This window comes from Babylonia areolata, chromosome 13 (genome assembly GCF_041734735.1).
Source record: "Babylonia areolata isolate BAREFJ2019XMU chromosome 13, ASM4173473v1, whole genome shotgun sequence".
Classification (NCBI taxonomy): domain Eukaryota; kingdom Metazoa; phylum Mollusca; class Gastropoda; order Neogastropoda; family Buccinidae; genus Babylonia; species Babylonia areolata.
In genome coordinates, this window is record NC_134888.1 from 20948562 (window position 1) to 20969100 (window position 20539).

The 20539-nt window shown below is 37.1% G+C and overlaps 1 protein-coding gene across 2 annotated transcripts in view; it reads left to right on the forward strand.

Moving 5' to 3' along the window:
• The window catches only part of LOC143289137 (protein ECT2-like), a 39364-nt gene that overhangs the window by 975 nt on the left and 17850 nt on the right, over window positions 1-20539 (forward strand). The window contains exons 1-11 of one of the 2 annotated variants that reach the window (XM_076598019.1): window positions 2514-2645; window positions 8009-8082; window positions 8831-9013; window positions 9871-9960; window positions 14569-14676; window positions 15488-15589; window positions 16320-16419; window positions 16819-16934; window positions 17633-17695; window positions 18399-18606; window positions 19556-19686. In XM_076598019.1, coding sequence (XP_076454134.1) covers window positions 8068-8082; window positions 8831-9013; window positions 9871-9960; window positions 14569-14676; window positions 15488-15589; window positions 16320-16419; window positions 16819-16934; window positions 17633-17695; window positions 18399-18606; window positions 19556-19686 — 1116 coding nt within the window. In that variant the 5' untranslated portion in view covers window positions 2514-2645; window positions 8009-8067. Of the gene's footprint in view, window positions 1-2513; window positions 2646-8008; window positions 8083-8830; window positions 9014-9870; window positions 9961-14568; window positions 14677-15487; window positions 15590-16319; window positions 16420-16818; window positions 16935-17632; window positions 17696-18398; window positions 18607-19555; window positions 19687-20539 lie in introns of those variants that run through there. The other variant, XM_076598020.1, reaches the window with a different exon arrangement.

The window sequence follows — 20539 nt, forward strand, 5'->3', positions numbered from 1 at the left end:
AGAAGTAGTTTTGATATTTAAATCTAACCCTAACACTGTAACAGTGAACTGATGTATATTATACATTCTCGTATATACATTTCTAGTTCATTGCTTCTCTCCCCCCCCCCCCCCCCCCCCCCACCCCCCCATGTTTAAATATTTCGAAACTGAGAGATAAAACTATGAGCAGGTGGTCCCTTAAGAATGTGCAGTGGTCAGTGGGAAAGGAAGTAAGGGAAGTATTGTATGTTTTAGGCTGTATACAACTTTACAAGACCTGTTTGAGGGCTTGAGCAGTGCCATGCATGAAACTAGTTCTATGTAGTTGTTGGCACTTTTGTTACAATGTTGATTTTTTGTTTGATAAGTTTGTTTGGGTTTGTTGTTGTTGTTTTTTATAGACTTTTGACTGTCCTTTTATTTTGTTGCTTCTTGTTTCTTGCAGTCAGCTAGTACATTTGTAGTGTTTAGTGTGTCAGTCATGGACATACTGGAAGGAGAGGAGGAAGTGTGATTGGTGTGTGTGTTTCACTGACTTTTTGTGGGGAGAGGGGGCGTAGGGGGTGAAATGTGAATGATAGATGATGTAAACATTGTGATATATTTAGATATTACACAAATAGTCATATTCACTGACCCAAGCATGTTAGTAAGCTACAAGTTATTCACTGACCCAAGCATACTAGTTATATACCACTCACCCTTGTGCACATATACCACTGCTGGCTCTGCATTAAATAGTATATATTGTATTGCATAGTTATAATTATGCTAATGTTGGAAATTGTATGCGTGTGTTGTTGAAGATAAAGATGACGTGGAAACTACTAGACCAGGTAAACAAAATTTAGCTTGATCTCAATTCTTATGTTGTTTATAATTAAATTATGGAGTGGAGAGAAAGATTGTTCTTTCTTTTTATTTGTTTACTTTAACCTGAAGTATTATCATTTGCTGGTGATTTACATCTTTTGTTGTTCTGAGCCTTTTTTGTTATATTTTTTGCTTGAGCTGTTATACAATTTATAGCATGATCATGTCAGTTGATATTTCACTTGATTAAAATTTACACTGTCCATACTAGTAGCTCATTCCCATCCCTGGCCCATAGCCCCCAAAATAAGGCGCATATGTATCACATTTACAAATGTTGGTCATAGGCATTCATGTGCACTATATGTGCATGCACACACGCATATTCACTTTTCAATGACACACCCATTCACACACTCTCTTCATTAAATATGTTGAGGAGTTTTAAAACCATTATAATACTTTATATTTTAAAGAGTGCTGATGTTTATAGATCAGAGATACCATTACGATTTGAAACTGGATCTGCATTTGTGAACTGCGATTCACATGCTTACTCATATACTATATAGTTTTCTACAACTTGTACTTCTACAAATAGTGGCATTTTATGTTTGTTTTTACCCAGCCGTTTAGAACCCCACTACATTTTCGGATGTGGATGTATGCAAGATTTTTATTTTAATTTTATTATATATATATATATATATATATATATATATATGTATATATATATATATATATATATATATATTTATATATATATATATATATATATATATGTATGTATATATATATATACATATACATATGGTTTTTTTTATGTGGCTCTTTGTGAACTTTATGAAGTCCAGGAGCCACCAATTAGCCTGACATGCAGTGAGACCAGGGCAGTGCCCATGCCAGTGCAGTTGATACCCATCCTGTCAGCATATTTTATGAGAGGATGACATACATGCATGTGCGCGCGCGTGCGCGCACACACGCACACACACACACACACACACACACACAGTCACTCACTCACACACTCACACTCACACACACACCTACTGTCCAAGAAATGTTTCATTTTATTTTTGCCATATGTGATTGTTGATCGATACAATTTCCAACATTTGCACATGGATGTGTTCTGAGTTTGAAGTAGTTCAAGCTTGTATTTATCAGTTTATTGTTTTCCTATTCTGGGTGTGTGTGGGGGGTGGGGGTTCCTTGCAAATGATTTTCATGTTTCCAGTGATGACTGATAATGTTTTCGTGACAGTTGAATCTTGATCAGCACACAGAGAAAAAAATGCTTATTTCCCCTTGTTTGATCCTCAAAGTCAAACCTTTGTGAGATATCCTTTGCTCAGCAACAGCTTACCTTTCAATAGCCTGTCTTATTTTAATTTGACAGAACACGCTTGAGTACTAAAACTACTATTGTAATAATATTGTGATATAATATGATTGTATTTATGTTTTGATATAAATTAATTCATAAGTTAATTCATTGAATATTAATGCTTTAGTGTTTTGTTTGATATTAGTCAATGTAAAATTTGTCTTGCATGCTTACATTGGAGCACATATGCATAAATGATTATGTATAGGCATGTTGATATTAAATAATTGAGTAATTTACTTAGTCTCAAGGAGTATACAATTTACATATTCCAATAATATATGTTTACCTTGCACTGATATTTCAGCCTACAAACCTGACTCTTGCACACTTGAGAGAGGTGGTGAAGTAAAAGAGAATACTACCAGACCTGAGCCTGGCAGTTCAGCTTCTACTAGTTATGCATCTAGACCTATACCCACAACCCCTAGAACTTACCCCTCAGATGATGATGAGGAAGGTATCGCTTCACTTTTTTTCCTCCCTTTTTTTTTCTTCTTCATTGCAGAGGCATTATTTTGATATAATTATCATCACCAGCTTTTTCAGTGCTAACATGCACATGAAATTTAACCATTTTGAACTTGAAGGATTCAGGGTTGCATGTTTCACATCAGCAAGGAGTTAATGTATACTTGTGTGTGCTCAACTTGACTTAGGAAACCATACAGAACAGGTCTGTTCTCTTTCATCTGCAAGTCATTGGTCTGTATGTAACACTTCGTCACTTTAACTTTCCTGTAACTTTAGATGGATTTTATGCAATGTTGGAATGTAGTAATAAAGTGCTTTGTATTTTAACTAGTATTACAATTCTAGTTTGCACAGATTTATATGATAAAAGTTCTTAGGTGTTTGATTTTTCGTAGCAGATTTATTTGCCATTGAACCATGAAACAATTGGTACCCATTTCAAAGAAATCCCACTCAGGGAATTTTTCTTTTCTTTTTTTTTTTTTTTTTTTTTTTTTTTAACACACTGTCTTGTCATAATTCATGTGAAGCAAAAACTGAGAAAGGATATAAACAAGGGGTGGTTCCATGAATGATTTATAACTGAACCTCATGTTCTGGCCCCATCGTTTCACAACCAGATTGTTTCACATTGTTGAAAACACACAATGCTGTTGGCCAGTGTTCTTGCTTATCTCCCCCCCCCCACCCCACCCCCACTCCTCATTATTGAAATTCCACAGTGAAACTGAAACTGAGAGAGCATTGCAAACTCAGGCAAGTTAAGACTGCAATTAGTTCAGGCAAAAATTATGATTATGATAATTTGAGATTTGAAAATCTAACTTAGAAACTGGTCAAAAATGTAAATGTACCTTTACCATGTGCAGCTTAGGTGCATGCACTAGCTACAGACAAAACGCAATGAATGTGAGACTGTTTCATTTGCACACAGCATATGATGATAAAGGCATAAAGAATCCTTTCCCTGCATTTCATCTCTCAGCTAATCCACAGATGTTCGTAAGATTTTGAGGTCTTAGCCTGTCTCTAATGGCCCTTGTGATGTTTTTCCTGTGGATGAATGCCACAAATTTTGATTTAATGAAAATAAATAAGAAAACTGCTGTTGCTTAGACTACTAAGCCTTCAGATACAGTACATTGGCAGTATAAAATTTAGTACAGGGTGTAAACCTTTTGCAGTCATGATTGAAGATGTGGAACAAAATTAGTTTTTAGAATTTACTTCATAAGAATTAAAATGTTTTTAAATGTTTGAGTAATGAAAGCACCTTGCTTTTTGTGGATATGCAACCCTGAGATTGCTGAACACAAGTTAACCATTTTTGGCATGCTTTTGTAACCCATACTTTATATTATTATTTGTACAATCTAATACAGGTCTATGAATATCTTTAATGATACCCAGGCCAATAAACTTTTTCCTCTCAGTTGATCTGATATGGGGTCTGCTTTCAGCATTTCATCTTGAAGAAAAAATAGTGTATAAATTATTGTCAGTATTTAAATTTTAAAGAATAAGTCATCAGAAAAATTCTTTTGGCATCACTGAAGTTGTTATATTCATTTCTAGAATTCAGTATTCTGAAATATATGTGATCACTGGTTGCCGTTTGGCCAGACTACCTTGATTTTTAAGAGGATAAAAATATGGGAATGGATCATGATAAGAATAACGATAATATTCACTGTTGGAGAAATTTGTATTTGTGTAATTAAGAGAGACGGTTTCTTTCTCTCCCCACTCCCCTTTCTCTTTCCTGTCCGTGTTTCTCTCTCACCCATCTCTCTCACTATCCAAAGGCTGGATAGAAAGAAAAAAAAAAAAAAAAAAAAAGAATGTAAGCTCTGTTGCCCTCAGTAAATTAGTCATTCATTCATTCTTTCTCTATCTGGATTTTCCCATAATAAATCTTGCATGTAAAGGTCCAGTGCATGTGTTGTACAAATGACATGTGTGTGTCTGTGTGTGTGTTTGATAATGAAATTAAGACCATTACGACAGTGAAATGACAAATACTCAGATTTGCACTTCTATTCATAGTTCATTCAGGATGGCTAGATAAAAGTATGTATTTAAATTCAAGAAACTCAAAATTCATAAGCACATTATCAACCCTTTCCTTCCCCCAACCATCCCTCCCCCAGTAGTTACTATCTGCTTTAATGTTTGCTCACAATCTTTGGCTACTGAGTTATAATAACAGGTATAGCCATACTTAGTTTCTCATTATCCATTGGTGATGGTTTTTGTGTGTTCAGAATTCAATAAATTGTTATTCATATATCACACACTAGATAAAAAAAAGAGATGAGTATCTATTGACATTGGAATATTTTATAATAAAGGTTGGTTTTTTTTGTGTGTGGTTGGTCATAACCAAAAATGCCCATGAAGGTTTGAAGGTTGCAGCCAAATGCAGTATAGATATAAGCAATCATGTGTTGTAGTTTATTTTGAATAACATTTTCATCGCAACAGGTTTTCTGTGGAATTCTAACAGCTGTCCTGGGGGAGAGCACATTGCTGAAGTCTGGCACTATCCAGTTTTATTATTATTATTCTCTCTCTCTCTCTCTCTCTCTCTCTCTTTCTCTATCACTCTGCATGTATCTGCATGTTTAGTTTGCTTGCCTGTCAAAGCAGACTTTTTTTTTTTTTTTTTACAAAATTTTGTATCAAAATGTATATTGAAAAAAAACAACCTCTGGTGGTTCTTGATTTTTATTTTATTTTATTATTTTAACTTGTGTTGAGTGCATACTGAACTCTAGAGCTAACTTTCATTGTCTAGACTGACAGACTAGCACCGAGACCACCCCTTACTGACTTAAATCTGTTGTCAGTGGGGGCTGGGTGGGGGGTTGTGGGAGACTTGATCCATGGATTGGGCTCTTCACTCAGTCATGCTTCCATTATATATGTTTTGGCATGCAAGATTGCACCATTTCATGAGATTGTGTATAATGTTTCTGCTGAATATTTATGTTCGCAAGTGCTGTATTGCCCAGTATGCATATGGTATATTTTTTCGTCCATTTTCTGTTGAAAGGTTCCTGCGCTTGTACATGTACACACACACACACACACACACACACACACACACACACACACACACACACACATGCAAACTCATTGACTCACTTTGACACCCAGAAAACATGTATATTCATAAAGTATGTGTGGACACTCATGTGTGCACACTCACACACAGGCATTGACATGCACAAACAACATGTTGATTTGTTATTGCACACGACACACTCATGCATACCCACGAAGAGAACTGGTAAAGAGTATGAAATATTTGGATGCTGTTTTATATCTTCTGCGACCTCAGCATTGGTCAATTAGATGCTTTGTGAGCAAAAGCTAACAGGTCATTAAACTCAGTTCTGGTGCTTGCTCATTTTTGCTTTTGCTCTGTTGAGTTCTTGTTATATCCATTTGCTCATTTGATATGATGAATGTTTTGTATACTATTGTGACTGATATATTCTTTGCATCATTTTTGACTCACTTGTGTAAACAAAGTGAGTCAGTGTTTTAACTCGGTGTTCGGTTGTCTGTGTGTCCGTGGTAAACTTTAACATTGACATTTTCTCTGCAAATACTTTGTCAGTTGACATCAAATTAGGCATAAAAATAGGAACAAGAGAGGCAAGGCCTTCAAGACTCACTTGTGATACATTAAAAAAAAATCCTATATTCAGTGGACAATACACAATAACATGTGATGGAAAGTTGGAGAAGGAGACCGTTAAATATTTATTCAGAGAAAGATTTGTGAACGACTCATCACTTACTGGATTATGCCCCAAACTGCCATAAAAATATCCACAGAATCAGTCAGAATTCACAGTTAAAAATTGTAAACCATGGGAGTTAATACCCTTAAACTGATCACGATGAAACGAAAAAATTTCCAGTCTTGACTTTTCTCAAAATGAAGTCCTTTTCACTTCTTACAACGTTTAGAAGTACTTGTACTTGGCTCTACATGTTATTAGTTTAACAGAATACTAAATTTTCATATCAACTTTAAAACTATAAAACTAGAATAAACATAAAAGAGAAATTGAATCGACCGTGTCGTACTACATTCCCGGCGGGTGTAACTAAACTTGTACATCTATCTAGATCTAGTGGAAACGGCTAAATGTTGCAGTGTGATTGCGGCGATAGCCATTAAAAATAATTTTTTATTGCCCTTAAAGATTTTTTGAATGCCCAAGATACACCAGAATAATATGGTTTAAACAGCGTTCTCACTGCGAATACCGCAATTGATTTATCGTCCTTTAAAAGAGTATGTCCAATTGTTAAATTTTAGAACGTCAGTTAAGGAGCCACGATAGTGTAATGGATAAGGCAGTTTCTTCTCCCCCGAACACGTGGGGTTTGAATCTGGTTAGGACTGTTTGTTTTTTTTTAAACGCGAAGCTTTATAATAACACAAATACAGAACACATTTTAACGATTTTTTTTTTTTTTTTTTTTAAGTGTATCACAAGTGAGTCTTGAAGGCCTTGCCTCTCTTGTTTTTAATGCAGTTTGTTCACTTATTCCTCCTGTTATTAACCGATTTTTATTATTAGGCAAGTTTTCATAAGTCAGTTTTTGCCACAATACCAGCTGTGGGTATCACACAAAGACAAATACTGTTATGGTTACTTTGGGGCTGGAAGGTAATAAAAACCAACCTAATAAAGTAATATCAGGTAATTGCTCTGATACCAGTTTTGTGTCTCTGGATTATGGCTGTACTTTTATGAGTTTGATAGGTAGCAGACTGTAGAGTGTAGTGTATCACGTGATGTTTTGTACTGAAAGCATGAGAAATATAAAATCATCAGAATAAACCATTTAAGCAAATTATTGAGAGCTCCAGCTTGCCTTAATGCTTGTTGTTTGATCTGTGTGACAGTGGTGCTTGGATTTTATCCGTTCATGTGCATGTGTGTGTGTGTGTGCATGCATCATCATGTGCATGCATGTATGATGCATATGTGTGAGCAAAAAAGTGTAACTACTGACTGATTTACAGGTGGACTTCAAATCTAGAGATTCCTGAATTTTTAACGAGTATTGCCATTTTTCAAACATAAAAATTGTTTCCTGACTCTTGTCTCAGATACTGAGATAGCTTACTTTTAGTACAGAAAATAAAAAGATAATAAAAATAAAATTGAAAAGCTTTTAAATTTGTGACCCTGAAGCCACATACTTTTCGTGGTGATTATGATCACAGATTTCTTGTTCTGTTTGGACAAACACTTATTGAGTCATTGCAGATGATGAAGAGTGCCATTTCCTTAGGATGTAATCAGTGTGTGTTTGCTTCAGATGACCGGGATTTACACATTGTTCTGGTGGGGGAGGACTGTTACTCCAATGAAGAGCTCATGGCAACAGCTCAGGTAAGTTGCGATTGTAAAGTCTGCCTGGTACTTCTGTGCACATATTGTGTTGACAACCTGGGTTAGAATGTTAAGATATGTTATCCCTGGAACAGGTCATATCAGCAATGTTGAATGTGGTAAGACATTGAAGAAAAATCGCCATATGGAGTGAATCTGTACAAAGCCAACCTGCAAGTTCTGTAAGGGTGAACACCTGCTTTTTTGATATCCTTCACAATATTAATTCTGACACACTGAATCATGAAGTTTTTTAAGTCCCAATAATAAATGTGATCTTCCACAGAATGAATGCGTCCTCGACCCCTTCCCGATTCCCTTAAAAAAAAAAGAAGAAGAAGAAGAAAGAAAGAAATCATGGACAGTTACATCAGCAGTGGTGGTGGTTGTGTGACTGGCCATCACTGTGGTAATCTTGGCATTGATTCCCATGCCATATCTTTATTTCAGCCAGTCTTTTAACAAGTTTTGTGAATTCTTGGAACTGTGACGGACGAAACTGGGTGTGGCCGTGTATGGGGGAATCTAAATGAGCAGCGTGGGAGTAATGCCACTGAAACAGTGCAGATGATGGGGCAGCAAAAAAAAAAAGAAGTTTTGTGAATTCTTGTTGACTGCCTGCCAGGCCATCGGTATCAACTGCACTTAATTATAATGTATGAAACTGCATTACAAGAAGCTTCTATTCATGCATAAAGTACTATGCATTGTGGAATTTACAGAAGCACAACCCTTTTGTTTGTTTCAGATTTTATCAGTTGCTGAGGTTACAACGTCAGACACCGGTCTGGAGTGCATCCAGACTGCGTCAGAATGTGAGACGCTGTTTGTGCTCACAGATTTTGAGGGGGAGAAGTACCACAAACTTCACAGGGCAGAGGCCCGCATCATTGGGCCCCCTGTCATCCTGGGTTGTAAGCGGAATGCACAGGTCAGGTCATGGAGCTTGGGATACCTTAAGTGTGATGATTTATTTGAGGTTTGAAATTCACACTTCTTTCTTTCACAAGTATGAGTTGTGAAGATGCTTCGCAACACAAGGTAGACGGTCAACTGTTGTTTTTTGTTCGAGAAGCTAGATATGTGGTGAGAATGAATAGTCAGTTTAAAAAGACTGACGTAATTTGATAAACTGTTTTGTTATCCAAATTAGGCATTTCTTCATTAACCAGATTTTGAAAGTCTGATCTGTGATTTCTCAAATAAATGTTCAACTTTAGATAATTTTAGAATATGCGCAGGTAATCAGTATAATGTTCATATTCTTTTATTAAAAAAACGAAAAGAAAAGAAATAATTTGAAAGGAGAAAATTTTAGTGTCAATTCTTCATTATCAGTTTATATCAGAAATCACAGAATGTACATAGATTTTTAACATAGGTATAAAAAAACAAACAAAAAAAACAACAACTTTGATTATCACTTTGTGTATATTTTGTAAGAAGCTTATAGTTCAAACTTCCAGTCTTTTCTGTTGTCAGGAAGCCACAACGATGTAAGTGTTGGAATAGCATTCTTCCCTTTAAGTTTAACTGATTCAAGCCCAAGTGTGAGATATACACTAACACAGTTACCATATTTTCTGGACAATAATAATGTCAATGTAAAATCCACTTATATTTGTTTATATTTGGAAAGCATTCATTGATTTAAAAGGATTTACTAATTGCCGATCAGAGTTGCAGTGCACATAGATCTGTTATACAGACATTTGAAAACTGTGGTTTCAAGATAACTGTGTGTTTATCATGTCTTCAGGTGTGTTTGTTTATCTTGCCTTCTTTCAGGTGTTGCCGTACAGCTCTCGTCCCTTGTTCTGTATGTCCATGCAGAGGATTATTGTCTGCTTCACTGGGTTCAAGGGGCGAGACAGACTCGTAAGTACTGTACTACCCATGCGAAAAGCGTATGTTATTCTCAAATAAGATTGACAGTGAGATCGATGGAGTGATATTTATGCAGCATATGTGTTTGGGTGGGGGAAAGGAAGCTTGCCTTTGTTTTCAAGTATCATCTTTCTCTATCCTGGTATTCAGTAACATATGTATTGTAACTGTAATGCCACTATACATTTCAGTAGCAGTGTTTCCCATTTGGAACATATGTGTGTCAGTGACACACACACACACACAGGCTGTAATGTCACACACATTTTTCTCAGGGTGTTGAAATGTTGCGTATGTTGTTGTTTTGGGGTTTTTTTTCTTGATAACCTGTATGTACTGCAGGAGGTGATAGATCTGTTCCACAAGTGCGACTTTTCATGTTAGGCAGCTGACTGAGTTATGGTGTGTTGCAACAGCTTGGTCACACTTTTGATTGATGTCAGCGATTTTGATGAAGAATTAGGTCAGAGTTCTGTGATCTTTTGGATAGTTCACCGCCAGATCACCGGTGTGGTCTCTGTGTGTGTGTGTCTCTCTCTCTCCCGTCTTACCTTCATTTCCTCTTCAGTGGGTGATTAAGCTGTTTCATTAATTTCGGACAAATACATCATGGCTTATAAATAGTAGATGACTTAACTCTTCTTTATTTAAAGGCACTAAGATACTGATGGGGTAAGAAACACATGCACTTTGGTGTCAATGTGGAGATCAAAGCGGAGAAATTGAGAAGATGAATGATTTTCAAGTATGGTATCTGTTGGTTTTAAAGTGCACTCACTGCTGCTTAATCTTTTTTCTGAAGATATGTATTTCATAAGAATGTTTTAATTTGGGAGGGCTTAATTTTTTATTTTCTCATGTTTAGTCAAGAAATGTACTCCTTTTGTTTCCTGACCAAAAAAAAAAAAAAAAAATTGTTAGGCTTTTCCTTTCCTTTTTTTTTATTTTTATTTTTTTTAGCTTGACCCTCAGAAATACCAAAGTGACTCCCAAATTCTGGACTGGTCAAATTCTCAGAATGTTAGACCAATGGGAAACACTGTTTTTGTGGGGTTTGTGTGTGTGTGTGTGTCTTTGTGTATATGAATGGATGTATAAATATACATTGTTGGATATGTAATATTCCTTTCTGTGCTTTTTGCGTTTCAGAATATATGATATTTTGTTTGCTATATTTTGATGATGATGGGGTTGATGAAGATTCTGCTGTGGGTGTCTATTTAGGTTTGGGACTATTTGATAAAGTTGTAGGCTTCTCCAACTCTAATGATATATCCCAGCATCAACCAGGCTTAGAGATAAAGACACCTTTACAAAATTGGTCAGGAACTTTTCTGAAGACGCATCCATGAAGTGGATGACCCTTGACTGTGTGGTCCCAGTCTTTCCACTTAGGCCCATAGCACACTCAGCTCTGGGTAGGAGCTGACCAAGGGCAAAAACAAAACACCTCTAATGGGGATTGAACCTATGTCCTCCCAGTTGTCAATCTGCAACGCTAACCACTTTGCCATGGTGGCTGGTGTACTTTGAAATTTATTTTTTGAATATGCAGGAAGAAAAGTAACATCCTTCTGCTCTGTCCTATTGTCTGAAAATCATCTCTTTGTCAGTTCATGTTCCCACCCATCTTCTAATGCTGTGCTGTCTTTCTCTCCTCTGACTGGTCTCTTTGCCTCTTATCACAAGAAGTTGAAGAACTGAAAACAAAGAAAAGGGAAAGAGAAAAAGACAAGACAGTCTTTTCCCACTGACTCATGATCCTTTTTCTTCCTCCTTTCCACCCTCCATCCTCCATCTTCATACTGCCCCAGCCAAATATACATGTTATTTAAAGGATGTTAATTTATTTTTCCCTTCGGTGTCGACCTCCATGCTGCCTTCAACCGGTCAGAAAATGGTAATAGCAGTAGTGTGTAGAAGTCTGCTTGTCCATATTGCTTGTGCTGGCTTAATGTGCACGGGATTCTGTGGATAACAAATGAATAACACATATATATATGCACAAGAAAATAACTCATGTAAAGTGAGATGTGAAAATGCTTCATGGCATGAGATAGAGTGAATGATTTATGAATGCTAATGATAGAAAGATTAACCCTGAACAGTGAAAATAGAATTTTAAGCTTTGTGCTGACTGTAATATTGGTACATAAATTAATGAATGAATGAAAACAAAAAGAAGATGAAAAAAGATTCTAAGCAATGGCTAGAACACAGTTGCAGGTGATGACTATATTATGTGGTTCCAAGATGGACTTTTTTTTTTCTCTCTTTTAAAATGAATTACTGAATCAGTGAATGTCAGCCCAGATCATGCAGAAGTGTAGGTATTGTGTACATCATAGACCAGTCCTGAGTCTCAGGATGAATCATTTGATATGTAATACCTGTGATAAAAAGGAAAATGTTATGGGAGTTTTCTTCTTTTTTTTCCTGTACAGATATATATATATATATGTTTTTAAGTGTGAATTTATATCTTCAGTTGCACTTTATAGTGTCTTATAGTCTGGTGGTTATGAGAGAGTAGCCGTGTAAGAATTTCTTATGCACTGGATGAGGGTTGCTGCACTTTGTGATCTGGGTCTTTAGTGCAATACAGTTACATATGAATCAGAATGCTTGAATGTACAGCTGATAGATTTCTGATTTATTAACGTCTGTGCTCAGAACCTTATTGTTCATAGATTTTGTCATATTAACTTTGTACTTTGCGTATAAACTGCGAAAATTGGTGCTTGATTAAGTCAAAGAGATACCTATTGATAGATAAGTGCATTAAACGTACAAATATTTAACAGTAACAGCATCTGTATCAGCCTCACATGTGACACTGCTTAGATTTTTTGGGGGGTCAGTGTTCTCCATAACATAGAATAACAAATTCTTGCTCTTCTATCTTCGGAATGTATGAATTGATTATACCCTGAAAACTAATATGTATCAAAAAGGGTAATCAGCAGCTTATCAGTTACTTTATTATGATTTTTAGACCAGGAAAAGATACTTGTTGGTGTTACTGTAAAGAAATATATACATGCTCAGGAATTGCTTTACATTTTGGCTATGGATACAGTATGTAATAAAGGAAACAAGAGACTGTCTTAAATATAAGAAAGAGGAAATGCATTGGATGACATTTATTGCTTTGTAGTAAGTTATACAGCATGTGTGTAGCATATGTTAATAATGTTGAGCATAGATATAACATATATCTATCCATTAAAAAAAAAAGATCATTCATTATTTATTTTGACACAGACTGATGCTGATACATTGAGTTAGTTTAATTTTGACTTGTTCCTCAGAAAGGTGTTTCATGTTGAGTTAAATCAACTCCCGTCTGTCTTTTCTTGCTTTTTGTACAGAAATGTCAGTGTTGTGTGCTGGGCAGCTGTGGTGGCTTTTGATACTTCAATTTTATGCTTCCTCTACCTTTCTTATATGTTAGTTGGGACACTATTTCAAGTTTATCATCTGATCAACTTCAAGTCTTTATTACATTGTTATGTATGCATTCTCATTGCCATGCTTACTGTGTGCATACACAGGAATTGCACACTTCTTCCTTCAGATGAACTAATACACTGGCTTTTAAATTCCTGGTTAAATGCCTCTTTTTCTTGCACTATCAGACTACCGGTATGCCTGCTTGTTTTTATAGAAATGGTTTTCTGATTTCTTACAATTTGGTGTTAGTTTGTGTTATGCTTTAAAACACTCAGACTTCAGCAGAGCTTGCTTATTGTGTGCATCCTGAGTTTGTATAAGATGGGGGAAAAAACCCACTTGTATTTATGTGGTGCAACTCAGAACCTACAATTAAGGTTCATTGGAACGAAACACAGTTCAGTGAGGGGGTTCTAAGACTCCTTCAGAGAAAAGTTTCTGGGGAGTCCCACTCTCAGGTATATATGATTTTTCAGTTTCTCTGGCACAGTGAATGGGCACAGTGAATGAAACTTGACATTCTAAGGATTCTTCTTTTCCATAGTATTTATACATCTTGATAATATAACAAAGAATATGCATTTCTTAAAGAATTTAAATGAGTGTAAACAGCTAATTTCAAATATGGATTAAGTGGAAAGTATCTGTTTATGTACGTATTTTATACAGTTTGTAACTTTTTTTTTTGCAATTTTCCAAATTTTAACTTTTACGATTGGACGGTTATTCTGTTGGACAGTTAATCTGTAATGGAGAAGTGAATGTTCTGTCTGAAAAGATGATTATTCTGTAACATAAAATTGAAAGTCTCTTCAGGTTGGATAATGATTCTATAACACTAACAGAGAATGGAAATGTCAGTTCTGACCATATAGAATTTTTGAAAAAAAATCCTTTCTGCCTGGATAACTAATCTGTAACAAAATGGAAGATGTCTTGAATTTTGATAATTATTATTAATGGAAAATGTACTTTCACTTTCAGAGGACAATATGAAGTTATGGTGAATATGGTACAGATATCTGGATGATATTACCATTGTTCTGTGTAAATTTGTGAAACAGTGAATAGATATTTATACATGAGCTATCTCTTCGTTTTTTTAATTCATTTCATTTTTAATCCTGGTGATTTTGATGCTGACAGGGCCACCTGGTGGATCTGGTTCACCACATGGGAGGCAGTGTCAGAAGAGACATGACCCCAAAGGTCACGCATCTCATCGCTAACTGCACAGGGGGAGAAAAATACAAGGTCAGTCAGTGCAAAAACTAAGGGCTGGTGGGGGCAGGGTAGGGGCAGGGGTGTGCAATTGTTTTGGAGTTTTTCTTCATTTGATTATTTTATGTTATTAGATCTCTTTTCTTTCTTTCCAGTATTTTATTTGTTTCAATAGATATGCCTTTACAGCAGCATCATTTACAAGCTGCTAACATCCAGATTTCCATGCAAAGCCATCTGCAGCACACCCTTTAACAGTGGCGAGGAGCTGTCAGTTTTTGGTCAGTTAGTATGAGACCATCACCAGGAGGTCCTTCACTGCTGCTGAATTACTTTGGGTGGGGCTCGGTGGTTTCCTGTTTAATCCAGCATAATCAGGACATCACCTGCTATTTCCCCCGTGAACAGCAGAAACAGCTTTGCTTGTGGTGCTGGACTTACAGTGTCCACTGTGGAGACTGCCACTCTTAATTAAGGTAAAAGGTTCCCCAGAATCTGCAGAAAGGAAAGACGGGCACAGAATCACTGTTGATCTAAAAGTGTGAAAGAAATGGAAACTTTGATCACACTTTTCACTGACAGCAGGCAGAAAGTGGCAGAAGTGAAGAAAGATTTTTCATGATTATTGATGATGAGGATTCTGAGATCCATTGAGGACTATGTGAAAAGACTATACTTTACACTTTATTTTATAAACTGTATAGTGATGTATGTTTGAAGTGACAGGTCATACGTTGACATTAATGCTGTACTGCGACATATTTTTGGCTTAAAATTTTGCATATCATTTGAGCTGTGGTGTGACACATGATGTGTGTGAACTGTATGTGTTGGTGTGTGACAGTATGCCATGACGATGGGGATGCCCATCATGAGTGCCCGGTGGGTGGAGCGGCTGTGGGAAGAGCGCTACAACCTGGACATCAGTGCCAACTCTGACAGCATGGTAGCCACCTCGTCCTTCACTCCTCAGTCATAGAACTTACTTTCTGGCACAGTCATGGACATTTTGCAAGCTTTTCTTTGATTGATGAGGTTTTTTTAGTTTCTTATAAAACAATTTATAACTCTTTTCAGTTTAAGAATGTCTGTAATTCCTGCTAACAAGTTTACTTCATTTTGAAGTTGGTAGTGGTTTTTCTCACTTTATCCATTTTTGTCTGTTAAAATGAAATACATGTTGCACAGAGAAACAAATTTCTTATTTCCTAATTCTTTGCTGTGTCTCCAAGTTGAAGGGCGAGATTGCAAGAGAGTTGTTGATACAGATATTTGTTTCCAAACACAAGTATTTGGGTAGTTGGTAACTGTGCTTTATAGAGGTGCCAGATTCAGCAAGTTGAATTACGATGTTAGTGATTATTATCAAATGTTTTTTCCCCAGTTATTCATTTCATTTGAAACAATTTTACAAACTTTTTACATTCCACTTTTTTTTTTCATTTGAAACCCAATTCTGTGTTAATTATAGACATGCTGTCGTCCCTCATTGATACTTGATTGTTCTTTTTATGTCATTGTTTACCATCTCATTCTTTTTTCTTTTCTTTTTTTTTTCATTTTTTCTTCTTCTTTTTTCCTTCAGTAAGATGAAAGTTATTTCTTTGCTCGCTTCCACCCTTCCTCCCTTTGGTGATAAGCCATCAGTAACTCAGGTGATTTGTGTGTCGTTTCAGATGGAGTACAGAGTAAAACCCTTCTTTGATTGCTGTCTGAGCTTCCTTGGCTTTAATGCCGATGAACAGACTCACATGGAGGAACTCACTGTGGAGAACGGTGAGTACCTGCACACTCCCTCAGTCCCTGCCTCATGAGGAAGGGATATGTTGTGATGTATACATTTGTGCACATATTATGTGCTCTTCATTTGTCGTGTAGGCATCCTCACATACACATACATACACATACATTTATGTGTGATTTACTTCATGTGCATGCACACACTTATTTACCAACAGGTTGACATATCCAGTTACCAAAGCGTCCTGTCTGTGTCAGTGTGTGGTAGATAAATACACATACACAGACACATATACACACAGTGTCATCAGGATGAATTTTCAGTTTCATAAGAAAACAAAGTGACAAACAAATGCACACGGAAACCTATGTTTGACGCGTTAACAGTCCCCAGTGTGAAGATGTATTGACAAAACAGTGACCGCTGCTGTGCAGGGGGATCCCACACCACAGTGGGCAGTGAGGATGCCACACACCTGGTGGTGGATGAGATGACGGTGAAGGAGCTACCACCCATCTCCAATGTACCCGGCCTGATCGTCAGGGGAGAGGTAGGTGACATGACACATTTAGCATACTGTGATGATAGTGTTTGTACTGCAATGAAGCCAACTGTGAAAAAACTGTCCAACAGCCCTTTGCCTAACATAGCTGTGTTTTCAGTCCTTGAATAATTTGCCTGGAATTGCTAGATACTGCTTTTAAAACACCCCTTTTTTTCACGTAAAGAATGCCATTCACCAAGAAGGTGTTGGATTATTTCATGTGTGGGTGCGTAAGGCAAGCTCAGTGCAAGTTTGCGTCTGTATATGTTTTCAGTTTTTGCCTCTTGTTTTTGTGCGAGGAGTTGAGTACTTTGCTTTCATTATAAATGTTCTCAACTTATTTTCATTCATGAGTTTTTATCAGCATTGTAATGCACCTAGAGTAACAGTTGAAGCTTTGGAAGTGATCGGATAATGATTATCCTGTTGGTAATAGAAGCTGCAGACAACACCTGAAAAACATCTTTCGCAAGTGCCTGGCATTTAACTTCATTTACAACTGAGTATTCTTAAATCACATGAAAGTTACAAGGCACTGTATTCTGATGTGGATCACTGATGTGATGTATGTCTGTGTCTACAGTTTTGAGGCATGAGTGAATGTTTTATTTAACATGTGTTGACTTTGTGGTATTAACATGTGCTGATGAGGTGGTGGGTGATCCCTGCTCTGTGACCAGTAAGGAAATGTGCTGGTGTTTCAGTGGTTCTGGGGCTGTATCCAGATGGCAGCCTGTGCTGAGGAACAGTTGTATCTCTTCCATCAGGTAAGGTAACTGGGAGTGGGAAGACAGTTATTTGGGAGGGGGTGGGGGGATTTAGTGACATACCTCTTGATAGTTAGAAAAGAAGAATTCTGGTTTTGACACGCTTGGAATGACAAAACATTGTGACTGGTTTTGAGTCTAATGTATATTTGGTTTGCACCTTTTTGTTTTTTTCTTTCTCTTTCTTCTTTGATTCATTCCTGTTCCTTCTAAGTTGAGTGATTGGTGTGTTAAAAAAAAGAAAAAAGATAAAGCTCGTTTAGGTGATGATTCTGTGTAGACCTCTTCAGTCACAAACACATGCTGAGCATTTGTCACATTGGCCATGTAAATGACACTGGTGTCTCTGATGTGCCTTTTTCTTTGTTTCTGTTTGTTAATGATTGGTCTAGGTATTTTATTTGAAAACAAATATGTTGTGTGGCATCTTGTAGGTGAAAAATACCTTATTTGCATTGACATGGAGCTCTCCATGACTTATCATGGCATCAATAGAGAACAAAATGGAAATGGTGCACTGCAAACTAGGTTAGCCTGGCAAGAGATGCCTTCCTATTCTGACAGTTAGTTGGCTAATGCAGTCATGTCTACTTATAAATCTGAACACAGCTTGTCTTCTTTCAAACACTTTTTTTTTTCTTTAAGCCATTGTTTATGTTGACTGAAGATATAAACTGGTTGTTGTTTGCCGTCATTACAACAGTCCCCAACAGAGCCAGAGAGGTCCATGTCCACCACCAGTCTACGGGCCAGGTCCCGGAAGCGGAAGCGGTTGAAGCAGCTGGCGGTGGAGGGAGAGCAGGGATCCCCCTACTCCTTCAAGCGGCGCTCAGAGGAAGTGTCGGGCATTTCCCTCAGTCCCAACTCCTTCCTGGACGCCTCCCGCACCCCAGACAGGAATGACACCTCCCGTAAGTTGATGGAGTGGTGTGTCCTTTAGTTTTTGTCAGCAGGGATCTTGTGTGATTGGAGTGATATGTGTTGTAGGCTGTGAACGTTTGAATACGAACTATGATGAAGTGATAAACATGTGACATGATCACCAGAGGGGAGAATAGTGAGTCCTTTAGATTTTGTCAGCAGCGGTCTTGTGTTAATGGAGTGGTAAATGATATGTGTTGTAGGCTGTGAATGTTTGAACATGAACAGAGATGGAGTGATAAACAGATGGCATGGTCACTAGCCTTGTAAGTTGATGGATGAGGGGTGAATGGTGTGTCCTGAGAGGTCTTGTGTGACTGAAGCTGCGAACAACATGTATTATAGGTTTGAACATGAACTTTGATTAAGTGATAAACAGGTGACATGGTCACTTGTGGTTACAGATCAATAGTTTGATTTTTGTGAATGCTGTGAGCAGTGCTATGAATGAAGTACAAAATTTTGTCTTGCAGGCTGTGAACATTTGAACCTGAAGTGATAAATAGATGATACGGTCACAAGTCTTGTGATTACAGATTTAATATGATTATGTGGACTTAAATTTTGTAATCAGATACAGGTAAACAGACCTAATTCAGTGATGTGATCTTAGATCTTATGATCAGATGATAACAAGAAAATAGCACACCTTATAACTTTGTGAAACTGACAGAAATTTGGGAGGGATGGAAGGCAGTGGACAAGCTTGTTTTTTTATGTATTGCATATGAACTTTATGATTAATTTTTCCCTCCCAAATCTATGTATAAGATGGGAGGCAGTGAACAAGCTTGTTATTGTCTGTTATGCATATGAACTTTATGATTAATTATTTCCTCCCTTATTTATGAATATCTCTTTTGACAGTAACATTTGAGAAGACAAAACATTTCAATCTTTCCTGAAGTATTGACACATTGAGGGGGGGTGTTTTGCCAGAGAGCAGCATAGAGAACGTGGAGAACAAGCCAGTGGTGGCGCCCAGCAAGGTGTCCAAGCGGAGACAGGTGGTGCAGGAGCTTCAGCACACAGAGAGCAACTACACCGGCATCCTGCACACCCTGCTGCATGTAAGCTGTCTGCTATACCTCCCTTGTTTGGGCTGTACCGTTTGGAATTGAACACTGGTTCTTTACCTTGCTTGCATGTACAGTACCGTTTGGAATTGAACACTGGTTCTTTACCTTGCTTGCATGTACAGTACCATTTGGCATTGAACACTGGTTTGTTACCTCCCTTGTCTGTACAGTACTGTTTGGCATTGAACACTGGTTTGTTACCTCCCTTGTCTGTACAGTACTGTTTGGCATTGAACACTGGTTTGTTACCTCCCTTGCCCATACAGTATTGTTTTGCCAGTACAGGAACGTTTGGCATTGAGCAACATCGGTTCATTACCTCCCTTGCCTGTACAGTACAGTACTGTCTGACGTGGAACATTGGTTTATTACCTCTTTAGCTTGTACTGTACATTACTATTTGACATTGAACACTGATTACTACCTGTACAGTACCATTTAGCATTGAACACTGGCTTGTTTTGCTAAACTATCAAGAGGTCCACTTTAAACAGTATTGCTTATAAGTCTTAGTTATAGTGCCCTGTATCATTAATTTTGGTAACCATTGTCCTCCTCAAATTGATGTTCACTGTTAGTGCTCTGGGCCCCTGTGATAAGAAGATAGAGCACATAATAAGTGGCCATTGTTATTTTTCTGTGATAGTATCATAAGCCACAAAAAAGTTTATGTATATGAAATTGTCCTTGGTAAGATGAGAAAGCTTGGCTTTCTTCTTTTCTTTTTTTTTTTTACTCCATGAATTGGCAGAGATTTTCATGTCAACTTTTGGAATTGTATGAAGTGAGCACTTTGTGAAGGTGGCTGACGATTTATTCAGCACATGTACGCATACTCACATAC